At 37.3% G+C, this 13,874-nt stretch overlaps 1 protein-coding gene across 1 annotated transcript; it reads left to right on the top strand.

The window, feature by feature from the left end:
• Nucleotides 1–1,759: 1,759 nt before the first annotated feature.
• On the top strand, nucleotides 1,760–13,028 carry slc51a (solute carrier family 51 member A). The gene is made up of 8 exons (XM_084747734.1): nucleotides 1,760–1,961; nucleotides 5,570–5,721; nucleotides 5,824–5,897; nucleotides 6,185–6,343; nucleotides 9,505–9,616; nucleotides 12,123–12,269; nucleotides 12,466–12,571; nucleotides 12,764–13,028. The coding sequence occupies exons 1-8, from the start codon at nucleotides 1,886–1,888 to the stop codon at nucleotides 12,910–12,912; spliced, it is 975 nt and encodes a 324-aa protein (XP_084603860.1). The 5' UTR covers nucleotides 1,760–1,885; the 3' UTR covers nucleotides 12,913–13,028.
• The last annotated feature ends 846 nt before the right edge of the window (nucleotides 13,029–13,874 follow it).

The following is a 13,874-nucleotide window of genomic DNA, read 5'->3' as shown; positions in this document are numbered from 1 at the left end:
TATTGAATTTCACAATTTGCACAAATATACAGGAAGAACACAATTAGGAAACAGGCCCACAGAGATGTGTCTTCATCCTCACAACACTTTGAAGAAGATTTCATAAAGTTAGAGCAGGTTCTCATGAGCGATAACGCCTTGGATGCAGAAAATATCTGATGAGATGAGACTTGTGTTGCAAAAACTTCACTTGTGCATCACTGAACACAAGATTTAATTCAGTGATGTGTTGTTCTTTACAGGCCTCTCAGTGGGTGTTGTGGAAAATTATTCAAATGCAGCCAGGGGCGCAAAAAGATTTGCAGCAAATGCCTCACATGACGATACCCCTGCACATGTTGCTATGGGAACAGGGGGGCATGTGATGTGAGTGCCTGTGTTGTATGCAGGTTGCGGTCTGAAGAAATGCCCCCCCCCCCCCCTTCCCATACCACACAGACACACACACACACATACCTAAGGCTGTAAACTTCTCTACCCCCAGCTCAGTGTCACTGGGATTTTTCCAGTACTGTTGATAATAAGAGGTTGAGAAGAGAAAGTTGAAAGTTGAATGTCTCCCTCAGGGTAGAAAAAACCTTGTCAGAGGAAACTGAAATATTCTTTGGGAAATAAGAAGAGCCAGATATGAAAGCAATAAGCAGCCTCCGTGACAAAGACGTGCTGTTTGTGAATAAGAACTTGAGTGAACCTCAGTAAAGTGGAGCTAATCATAAACTCAGCACTCTGACTACACCTCAAACCACAGATTACAACAAATCAAGCATTGCAAAAATAACTTGAGTGACAAAGTTTAATCAAGATCACTGATTTTTAAAGCTTTTAATTTAATTTTTAAACCTGACTAAATCATGTTTTAACTTTATATTTTGTTGCACTTAAACTTTTAAACTTTAAACTTAAAATTAAGAGAGATTACATTTAAACCTAAATGCAATTTTTACTCTAAACAGAGATTAAATTTAATTCTGTTGCACCAAAACTTCAGATTCTGATTTAAAATATGATCCAGTATTAACTTTAAACTTGTACTTGAGGACCTTTAACTTTTAAGATAGCTGCTTTTTTTTAGATGGATTGGGCAACTAACTCAATTTTTAGGTAACTAGAAAATAATGCAATGTTTAGTTAACTGTAAAGATAGCTAGCAATACATTTAGTTAACTTTTTGGCTGGCTGGCAAACATTTAATGTGTTGTTAATATTTTTTATTGATTTTGATTTGCATAAGAAAGTAGCTCTAAAACTATAAGACTTAATCTAATTTTAATTTTAGTATTTTTTTTTAATTATTAAACTCATTTTAATTTAACTAGATTTAATTTAATCTGAGAGATGACACTATTTATTTTCATTTTATATAACTAAACCTGGATTTTCTAAACTGAGATTAGTTTTTAAGGTGAACAGAGCTCTGGTTTATTTTAAATCTGGATTTACTCTCCTTAAACCTAGCTTTGCTCAGCTTTGATTGGAACTAATCTCAGATTTTTGGTGCAACCCCATTCCCATCTTTTTTTTTTTTTTTTTGCTGCACTGAAATGTTGAGAAAAATGAAATCAAATCAAAGTTAAGGCTGGTTAATTAGTTTCTCCACAGAACAACGTTGTCGTGCCTCCAACCCGTATTTGCGTCAATTAGACAGAATGCGGTGGTTTGGCAGAGACTCTCTGTCGTATGACAGTGAGAAAGAGGCGGGTCCAGCGATTGCAGCAAGTGTTTGGGGTGGCCTGGAGACAGATATCCCTCTGTGAAAAGTTTGAGGAGGTCTTTTGGATCTTTGGAGAGGAGGAGGCTGCCAGTTTTTACGCAACGACCATCTGCCGGCGAAAGCAGCAGGGACTGAGAGACAAACTGGAAGCGGCTTCAGTGAAAATCAGCCAGCATGAATAATGGATCCAACCGAACTACTGACCCGAGCTGCACGGAGAAACCTCCTCTCGCCATCGACATCATCCTCAGTGAGTAGACTGGGTCTGTGAAAGGGCTACACAGACATCAACAAACTTTCTTTGTTGAAGTGGGGCTTGATGAATTCCTTGAAGTCCCCGGAGTCTCACTTTAGGAGCTGCTGGGAGGCTGAGGGATGGTGGTTTCCTCCGGGCAGCATCTACTGGTCCTCATGCTTCCTTCTCTGACTGAAGTGACGGTAGAAAGAGGCTCCTTCCCAAGATTTTTTTTTACAGGGGACCCTTGGATTATTCTCAAGATCAACATTTGTGAAGATTAGTGTCCATATAAACAGCCAAATTAATGTCCCTTGTCCAGGCAAAGCTCAGTTCTCAGTTACTGGTTGTGACTTTTCATCCAATAATCAAGCTTAATCCATTAATCCATTTCACTGGGGTAGTGGTGTTATCCATTTCACCTCTCATGTCACTTCTCAGAAGTGACATCTGCACAAATGGAGAGAAGAAATCCACTTAAATAGAGCTAAGCAATATTTTTATGAATTTAAATCGGTACCATACAATAAGAAATACAGTAATTAATGTGTTTTGATATTGAGGAGATTGTGTCGTCTTAAATAACATTGATACACTGTGAAATATACAGGAATTTTGTTAAATCAACTCATCTTTTCTCATAAATATATAGATTTTATTCATCCCAAGTTAAATCAACTTATAATGTCTAGTTTTTATTTTAAGACCACTTAAGAACTTATAAATATGAGTTGTTCTGACTTTAAGTCTTTTGTCTTGAAATGATGAGATGAGTAAATGCACTGCTGTGAGTTCCTTCAACTTATCAAAGTAATTTCAAAAGAATATTAGTTATTGAAATATTAGAACTTTGAACTAATTATTTCACTGAAGTTTAGTCAACTCACATTTTTAAGACAGCAGGAGAAGATTATTTTTTTGGTTTTGGGTCTCGGCTTTACCAGTTGGCATTATATTTTTTCCATTTTTTCTATTTTTCCTTCTCCTTCTTTGACAGTTTATTTTCTACTTACTACTTCTACTATGATTAAAGCTAAATTTTGGTTTAAGATCACCGACATTTGTAGTGGTGCTACATCACAAAGCAACTTCATTTTTATGTAAAAAAAATGCACGTAAAAATAAATAACTAAATAAACATACATTACATTTTACATGCATACATTTTCTATGAAGAATGACCTCACATACATGCACACATCTATATATTCATACTCTTTGTAATACACATGATCAACTTGTACAATTAACAGCATCATTATCACACATCAGTAATGTGATACACTAAAACAACAGATATGCTGTATTAGTGTACATGTTGAATTTTGGTTATTTCCGCTGTAAAATGTCCCATCACTGCATATTTTGGTCATTATTCATTAAAAAACTAATTTTAAGGGATCCTTGTCAAAATATTTCTTAATGTTATACATTTATATTAAAAATAAACAAACTAACAGACAAATAAAAAAACCCTCCCAAATGTCAGCATCTGCCTCAGCCTCAAAAATCCAGTACTGGTTGCGCCATACTTGTGATGGTGAAAGTCTCAAGCCCCATCTGGATCAGTTTTGTCAGTAAAAAAAAAAAAAAAAAAGATCTCTCCACTTCACTGCAGATGTGTGGCTGTATAACGTCAGATGGTTACGAGTAGAACTAACAGAACCCAGAAGGACAAAAATAGTAGATGAAGGAAAAGTAATAAAACCTTATTATTAGAAAGTGGAAACAATTCAAAAAGTCAATAGGGAAATGTAGGGGAACTATAAAAAGCTAACTGAACAAACCAAACAAGAGAGCATATCGACCACCTACAGATAGAATTCATCAGAAAGGGATGTTTGTGTGTGCGGTTGACCGTGTGTGTTTTTCTGTACTGAGTGCCACTAACGACATGATACCCGAGAAAGAATAACTCAGATTACCAGAAAATGCACAGTTACTGATAACGTACTGAAACATTTTGCTCAGAGTTTCCTAACACTTGCCATTTCCCTGTTTCTGCTTTGTTATCACCTTTTTTTTGTTATGAACATGTTTGAGTCATACCACTGTGACCACATGTGTCTGCAGATGACTTCCTCAGAGGTGATTACAGTAAATGGCAGCCTGCAGCTACTTTCGCCATACACAATGCCACCATCCATGCGTTGATACATTTTCCATTTGACTGCCAGCTCTGTTTGTTTTTGATTCTAAACAATAAATCAACTTTTATTTTGGCGGGGCAAAACTTGCACTGAACATGTGATGACACTCCATATAACATAAATCACGCTCCCTATCCTCTGGCTTCTTTTATATTGTCAACATGCGTGGTATCTATGGCAACAGTCTGCAATTGATTTGCTGTGTTTCTGTTTTCACTTACATTGCTTCATAATCGACCAGGAATCACTGTTGAGTTTGTGTACTTCAAAGCAGACAAATCAGGGGTTCAACTGGGCCTACACTGGAGTCTGGGTTGATCATTACAACAATGCATCTGTATTTTGTTAACCCTCAAATTTTCACTCTCCAATTTTTTGTTCAAATTAGTGGCAAAAATATATTTGTTTAGTCTTTCCTTATAAATTTAAATCAATATTATTGTTTAAAGTATTTTGTTAAACATTTTTGATGGTGTGAAGCCACTTTTTTGCACGTGCTTCTATGGCAGTGCTGGTTTGTCAGTTGGTCACAAACTTTGGTTTAGAGTGAAAAACCTCACCAATCAATCTGCTGGCCATGAATGAATTCAGTAGACTACAATCTCCATCAGGCCCCCCAAAAATTCTGATGTAACCTCTTTGTAATTACCAACATTTTGATTAGTAATTGTAATTTAAATGCATATTTTATTTGCAGTGACTGTAAGCGGATTACAATTAAATTTCTTTTGCAATTTTATCACATGTAACTAGTTACTCTAGTGCTGCTAGCAGGTGAGCCTTGTTTTAGCTGAGCAGTCGATGATGACTTGTGGCCCCGTCTGACGAGTCAGATGAATGAGGAGTCAGCAGTGGGCGAAGGTTTTTGACTTTTGACTCGATTGATTGTCACAACTCCACTAAGGTCATGGTAACATTTTAAATCATTGAGAGATTTTCAGTATAAAACTGATTAAATAATTTCAGTGTCTGTATCAGCACTTTTTGAACATTTGAACATACACTCATAAATCTGCACAAAAATGTCAAGCTCCAACCCTGTTGTCACTCTCTCTCTCTTGCACACACACACACACACACACACACACACACACACACACACACACACACACACACACACACACACATATGATTGATTGCATAGTGGAGATAGGTAGACATTATACCTGTACTAAACGCAGTCTCACAGATCATCCTGCACAGCTGTAATTCTCAGTCTTGTTAGGACGTGTTACGCTATTTGCTTGCAGGCTATGTTATTTTCTGACAGTAATTTGCTCAGTCTGCCTGAATAAACATTTCAAGGACTGATGAAGGCTCTAACCACATAAATGCAACACAATGACGCGCATAACTGCACAATCAAAGATCACATCAAGTTGCAGTTTCTGGAGAATGACCCTTTGATCCACTGTTGCATCTTATCTCTTTGAAGAGCGCTCATTTGTTGTAATTTCTCTCCTCTCCCTCCAGAGTTGGACATATTTGGCATCATCCTGTACTCTGTGCTGACCTTCATGGCGGCAGTGTCCATGCTGGTCTTCATAGAGGAGTGTATGTACATCTATAGGAAAGTGCCCAGCAATAAGAAGAGCGTGATCATCTGGGTGAATGGGGCAGCGCCGGTAAGAATAAGATAAGATGTTTTTCACCCATGTCCGGGCAAAATGCATGGGTGCTGGACAAACACACTGTCTTCATATTGCCTCCCATTCTCTGTTTTCCAGGTGATCGGCACCATGTCGTGTCTAGGGATGTGGATCCCCAGAGCCACCATGTTTACTGATATGACCTCTGCCTGGTGGGTCTCTCTGTCTCTGCCTCTCTTTTACTCACCTTTCATCCCTCACTGCGCTGTGTGTTTTGTTACCCACAGAGTCCCACAGTAAAAAATCAAAGAGAGGAAACTTGAGCTTCATAACATACCAAGAGTTTTATAGAAAACTGATACTGTTGTGTAATGAGCGTGCAACTTCTGGCTTTCATTTTCGCTCCTGATCCTGCTTCTTTAAACTCTTTATCTCTCACTATCCCTGCATCCTTTGCTCTCATTCCTTACTTCCAACTTCTCATCATTCCTCTCTTTAGTTACTTTGCAGTTGTGGTGTTCAAGTTCCTGATCATGATGCTGGAGGAGGTGGGTGGTGATGAGGCCTTCCTGAGGCGAGCGGGAAGACACAAACTAAAGATCAGCACCGGGCCGTGCTGCTGCTGCTGCCTCTGCCTGCCATATGTCGCCATCACACGGTAAATAACACTCCGGCGTCATCGCTAACAAAACACTCTGTGTGTGAACGGCTTCTGAAGAACACTGAACAGACGCACAGCAGCAAGTGCTTGTGAATTTGGAAATTTGCTCCCATTATCTTTCGCAAGAAGTGTATTTTTGTCAGTTTCAAGAGTTTTGGTATTCTGACTCACTCCCTGGGAAACAAGAGCGACCTCCAAACTGCATCCTACACACTGAAAATGGCAAATTAGCACCTGGGACGCTGATGGTGACCAATGGTTACATCACATTCTCTGTCTTTCCTCTACTCTATATATGTGAGAGCTGTAGAAAGAGTTTTACACACATATATACACACACACACACACACACACAGAGGCAGAGCAGGCTGAGGAAGTTTTTGGCTGTAGGTTTTATGGGCAAGTTTATCTGTGCTTTTGAGTGTAACTGCTGAGAAATGATCAGAAAATGTTTTATTTGCCTGATTGCCACCATCCACTCTCTCCAAATACAAATTCTATGTCTCTCACCCTCTTTCTCTCTCATTGGTGGAGCTGGGGAGGAGGGGCCAACTATTAATGGTGCGTTTATAAATAATGTTACAAATTCCACCATTAAGCCAGCAGCTGGTTAGCTTAGCTTGGCACAGAGACCGGAAAAAAATTGGGAAAATAGTTCGTGTGACTCTACGCTAAGCTATCCTGCAGCTGCATGCTTCCCGCACAGACATGAGAATGGAATTGACCTTCTCACTGAACTGTCAGCAAGGAAGTTAAGAAGGGTTTTTCCCAAAAGTGATTCCTTTAATGCAGCAATGTTGGCAAAGACAACATTCAAAGTTGGCCCCTCCTCCCTGCATCAACAAAGGAGAGAGAGAGGAAATACACCAGGGTGAAATAAACTGGAATTATCCTTTAATCTTAAGAAATTCCTGCATTACTGAGGTGGTTATTGAAATTTCCTGCAGTGTTAATGAAGCACAGATCCTGTGCACAGTAGAAGGTGATGACAACGTCTAATTGATTTAAAGGTTCACTTAGTGCCCAGAGGTCTCTGATGTAATTTTTGGGCTGTTTGCAGATTATGTAACCTCAGGGATCCTCTGTTCTCTGCTTGCAGAGTGAACGCGCTCCTGGTCGTTGAACTCCTTCAAGGCAAAAGTGTGAATTGAAGCACACTGGCTGAGTACAACTGTCTGTCAAAGCTGACTGATTGATCTATGCAGTTAATTTTTCTTTACTTAATAACAAAAACATGTCGTAACTCACCAGAGGACAAATGGACACAACACCAGAATCACAAACCAAATAGAAAATCAAACTTTAACTTCTGAATAAATATATAAAATAAATAAAAAAATAAATACACACACAAATGTCATCCCGACTGATTAATCTACAGGCCCAACAACCTGTCAGTCACAAAGTTACTAATTCCATTATTATATGGAAATGAAGACAAAACAGTATATTGAATTGTTTTTGCATTACATCCTTCCAGAATAAAGTAATGTTTAATAAACATTATAAAGTATTAATATTCAGGGAAGCCACACCAGCGGCTTTAAAAATAATTTTGCCTAAGAAGATACATTGTCTTCAGATCATTAACACAACTCTCTGAAACATCACCTCATACCACAGAGAAAATGTCTGGTTGGAAGTGCAGCCTCATACATCTCCTAACCCTCCCTCCCTTAGAGTAATGACTCAGAATGAACCATTTTATTTGCTAAAGAATATCAGATTGGCTTTCAGAAAGATGAAACTGAAAACACAGCCAGCGCTGACTTGCTTCCTTGGAAGACATGGAAACAGTTCCCAGAAAATTATTCACACAGTGTATATGAAATCATTATTTTTTAAAACAATAACCTGCATGGATAGCAGTGCTTATTCACTGTAAAAAACAACAAAAAAAGAGTCTTGAGAAGTTCAATTCAACTCAATTCAAGGCTCCTGTCATCACTAAAACTCACAAGCTTGTGTTTAGAAATAAACTAAGAAAAGTTTTGCTGACCTATAATCATTTGTTGAGATAATTTATGTTTCCTCTTAGAAAGCTTGAATATTTGAGTTTTAGAAACCCAAAAAAATGTATTTCAAAATTGATAAGTGAACGCATTGATGTAAAGGTGAGTAATGGTTAATAATTTCACATTTTTACCATTTAATTTTTAAGAACTCAAATAATGACAAATCTGGCTCATACTTTTTGAAGTACAGATTTTATTTGACTTCTTAAACTGAAAGATTCAAGTTTATTTAACAAAGTATATTTAAAGAGGAAAAGTACATTTTATTTGACTGACTTTAAATTAAAAAACTTAGTGAATACAGTTGTGTTCAAGTATAGTTTTTGAACAAAGGAGACTCTCAGAGAGAAGCACATGGCCTCCAGAATTAATAGTTTTAACACACCATTTTCATAATCATTATACATAACTGGTCTTTTGATTTTCTTGAGACTGTAGTGAAATTCAGAACTCTTAAAGAAGCCTTAAAGAAGGACTGTAATAAGTTAGGAGATGTATATAAAAAATAATAAATTGTGTTATAACCAAGACATGTAGGTAAATGTTTCCACAGAGTGATAATGTTTTTCCCTTCCATGGTTGAAATCAGGTAAAATGAGGTCCACAGTTATCCAAACACTATTTGTTGTGTCTAATCTACAGGCACAGTTTGTTTAAGCTGTCTGCATGCTGGCGTTACGCATCAACCAACATACGGGTCTATTTTCAGCACAATGCACTGATTAACATGCATTCACTGAGCGCAAAATACTAAGAAAACCCTTTCACATAAACTTTGCCACTGCACACAGCAACGACAAAGATGATGTTGATAGTCAAGCCGAGACATGCTCAGATTCTTTCTTTGATGCAGAACTCATCTTTCCATCAACGACTTTCACGGTTTCGGGATCATTTGCGGTCTCTTGGGAAATCAGGAGGGTATAATGCACCTCAGAGGGACCGTTAATGTTGTTGTTGCGCATGTAAGAACATTCAGATACGGACATGTCTGAAGCCAATCAAGATACGCTCAAGGCCGGTCTCGATTGTCCAGAACATCCTGTGGTAATAATCCAGGTTTGGTTCAGGGCACTGGGGCATTCCACAGTGGGTTTTTATCATCAGCAGTTACTGTAAAACTTTCCTTTGTGTCAACTCCAGGCGCATGCTCTTCCTGCTCAAACTTGGCTCCTTCCAGTTTGCTCTCCTGAAGATTGTCTTCACCATCCTCTCCATTGTCCTCTATACCAACGGGACATTTGACCTTGCTGATGTGAGTTGGAAAAACTATTGTATTTTTATTTTCTCTTTGTGCTCGTTGTTCTCCAAGATTTGTATTGTTAAATTACTCAGAAAAATATATTAGTGTGTCACTACAGCCCAGATTGGCTATATTTAATATTGTGTGCTCGTCATTTAGAGAATGGAAAGTTAGAAATGAATACAATTGCTCTCTTTGTCTCTGTAGTAATTAATGGGGATGCTTAATTATCATTCCTAATTAATGTGTAACTTATGTATGACTCATGATTTGATGAAGAATTAATGCAGAATGTATTTTGAATTGTATATTTCTGAAGCTCAATAAACCTCTTTCACAGCAGCCATATTGATATGCAATAGTGGGGTAAACACAGGTGTTACCAATGATGCTAAGTAAGGCTCCATTCCATTTAGGTCAAGTGTAGTGGGATCTTAATTAGGACTGTGTAAAGGGTCTATTTTCATTGAAATATGAAGCTGTTTTTATTAGCCATGCTAGCAGTCTGTCTTGTGGTTGCTTGGCCCACTGATTTGTTCTAGACTGAAATATTTTGTCAGGCTTTGGATGGGCTGCCGTGACATTTTGTCCAGTCATGTTCCCCAAACAATACATCCTAATGACTTTGATGAGCTCCTGACTTTTTGTTCAGTGTCACCATCAGGCCAAAATGTTAATTCGTCCAGTGCTTTTGTTTATAGCTAAATACATGCCTATTGGCCTTAGCTGTACTTTGTGTTTAGCACTAATTAGCAAACGCTAGAATACTTTGGTAAACTTAAATGGCAATGATGGTGCAGTAAATATTACAGCTGCTAATCACTGGCATGTTAGCATTGTCATTGGAAGCATGTTAGCATGCTAACACACATCCATACATCATGGTGCTGTGAAACAGTGAACAGGTTCCTGGCACAACATTAAAATCCAGTTTCTCTTTAACACTTTATTACAGTTTAAACTGTTGTGGTTTGCTTAAATCTCTACATTCTCCCCTGATTTGTCCCCTGCAACCTCTAGATGTTTTGGTTTAAGCGCCCCAATGCTGTGCTTCATTTTGTTCAGCATTAACAAAAAACTCTAGCTTCACCATAAAGATTGTAAATGTGACATAAACAAAGACCATTAAATGTTTGCATCTGACAGTATGGCTTCACTTTCATCACAATGATTTTTGACGTTTGGCAGCATGCTGGGTATTGTGATAACTAATTTTTTTCAACTGCAAATTATGTTCCCAAAGGAAAGCATCTGTTTTATCTATCAAGATAATGTTTTTAGACTGTTCATGTCACTTCAATCATTTCTATTGCAGAAAAATTATTAAGCAGACACTGAGACTGGCAAAATCTACCAAACCTGTTGACCTCATCAGAAAAAAACTTAGCACCATCTAGTGGCATGAAAGAGCAATTGATTTTATAATTCTACAGTTTATTTGTGGCATATAAATGAATGTATGAACTAACTGTGAGTTAACATTCAATCACAGATGACCCACTAAGTGTTTGTTAATCATATAAACTCATAGTGAGTCGATTATTTCTTCATAGTGAGCAACAGGAAGTCATGATACACCTTGGATAAATTGCATTAATCATCATGACTCCTTCCTCACTTAGGCATGTTTTAAGATCAGACAACACTTTATTGTCTGTTCACAAAGAAATTTGTCCAACAATCATCAGAATAGCATTAGTACACTTAAACTTTCTATACGTATTACTAAGTCTTCCCTATTTTGACAAAGAAATTAGAAAAATAATAGGAAAATATAAGAAATAAAGGTCCTTAGTGTAAAGATATCAAAAATATTAGAGCCAGAATAACATGAGAGGAGGAGGAGGAAATTTTCCTAATTTTGCATTTCGAGAATAAAGTTGAAATGTCAAGAATAAAGTCGAACTTTCAGTATTAGTTCCAGGCATTAAAAAAAATAATCAAAAGAGGAGGATTTATTTATTTATTTATTTGCTTATTTATTTTATTGATTTATTGATTTATTTATTTATTTTGTATCTTGAGAATAAAGTAGAAATTTTCAGAATAAAGCCAAAACATCAAAAATAAAGTTCAAATATTGTTTTAAGAATAAAGTTGAAGTGGTATATCAGCTAAATTCTTTATGTTTTGACTTTATTCTGAAAATGCAAATGAAAAAAATTCCCCAGTTTAAAACTTAATTATGCCTGGCACTGACGCTGAAAGTCTGACTTAATTCTTGATATGTCGACTTCCTCATCTTTTTTTTCTTTAATGTGGCCCTGGTACTCCATCATACAAAGTGAACTAAATAAGAAGAAAATAAAACAGGCTAGTACATCCATTTTAAAGACTCTTTACAGAGCAATAACATTGTTAATATGATGATAAAATTAGGAGGGATGATGGTGCCAGTTGAGACACGTCTTTCATAGTTCTTGCGTCATGAATGCCTGTTCTGTTCGTGTTCTTTCAGACTTATTCTGTCTCATTGCCTTTGCTAACATCCTGACTCTACTGTCTGTGTGTATTTCAGTTAAGCATCTATGGAGCCGCTATATGGATCAACCCATTTGTGGGCATCTTGACAATTATTGCCCTGTGGCCTGTAGCGATCATGTTCATGCACCTCAGGATTACCCTGCGGACACTCAAGATCATCCCCAAGTACGCCATGTACCAGGTAGGATCACAAGATACTTTAAACACACGCACACACATAAGTACACACCTCATGATTTACAGTAACGTGGACATTCTTGATGTCCGGCTGTAAGTAAACACACATATGCACAATAAAATATAAGTGCTGTAAGGTTTGTCAGGTTAAACAGTTTACGTGTGTGTGTGTGTGTGTGTGTGTGTGTGTGTGTGTGTAGCTGGTGCTTATCCTGAGCCAGCTGCAAACCGCTATCATCAATATCTTGGCTTTGAATGGAACCATCGCCTGCACTCCGCCCTTCTCTGCTGCCGCCAGGGGATACAGTGAGTCAACATAACAGATTCATTCATTCATGCCTCTATGTACAGTGATCAACAATGAGTCAGTCCATCCTTCTGTTCATCCAGTCACAACATGGGAAATGATTTTATTTCGTAAACATACAGCTTCTTGAACATCTAATCTTTGTTTTTTTTTCCACCACATTCACTTTCTGCGCCTCGCTGTCTCAACAGTGATGAGTCAGCAGCTTTTGATCCTGGAGATGTTTATCATCACGCTGGTGAACCGTCTGCTATATCGCCGGCAGTATGATCCTTTACCTGAGGAAGAGTACGACGACAATGAAAACACTAAGATGGCTGTAGTAGATGGATCGGCATGAGAACTCTGAGTGTGTGTGCGTGTGTGTGTGTGTGTGTCTGTCATTTGTACTTCTTGCATGTGTTTGATTAAGAGATTATATAAGTAAATATAAATAAATATAAATATGAATTACAAGCTTATTTATCTTGTGGATGTTCATTATGTCACAGATTTGAGTCCCTCCCCTTTTTGCTTTGTACTCCATTAACAGTCAAGTAACTTTGGAACCTTGACCAGTTTTCTTGTTTCCTGTTTCCTGTATTTAAATATGCAAGGCTCATCTCTGTTGAAAGGGAAACCAAACTTTGAAAATGGTAAACATGTTGCTGGGGGAACCTCATAGGCGATATATGGTTATATCTCAAGTTTCCTAATGTCAGCAAAACACTAGCTAACTTGCAAGCTAATCTACATCTATCATTAACTAGCATTTTGCTGACACTAGTTAAAGATGTGACTATATTTCACTTTAACAGGGAAGGAGAAAGTTGAGTTTGCTCAACTGTTATTGGTGCACAGAGCAAAAAGCCGTGGGACTTAGGCTGTATGTCCTCTGTTTTTCTACCAAAATAGAGAGACCATGCATATACAGTGGGGTTGCAGATTATAAGCACTTTTGATCATTGGTAATATTAACATCTATTAATGTTGCTTATACTAAACAATACCAAAGGTATTTTTTTCTTGGTCAAAGCTTTACTTCCACAACGACATATTGCACATTCTCTTACATAACCCAAGAAACAAATAAAGACATACAGGCCTACATATTTAAGGCATATACTTGAATACCAGATAAAATGTGGAGCTTTTAAAAATAAAATGTTATATTTCAGATTTTTAGTTGATAGTAGATCAATTAAATTTTACTTGATCGATCACCTACTAATCGATAATTGATTAATCATTATTATCCCTAATATACATTGTACTGTATACACAGGTTATTTGGAAATGCTTTAGCTATAGGTCTGCTCTGCC

Source organism: Lutjanus erythropterus, chromosome 21, assembly GCF_056507025.1.
Source record: "Lutjanus erythropterus isolate fLutEry1 chromosome 21, fLutEry1.hap2, whole genome shotgun sequence".
Taxonomy (NCBI): domain Eukaryota; kingdom Metazoa; phylum Chordata; class Actinopteri; order Lutjaniformes; family Lutjanidae; genus Lutjanus; species Lutjanus erythropterus.
Note: the sequence above shows the minus strand (reverse complement) of the source record. Positions and strands in the feature narration are given on the sequence as shown.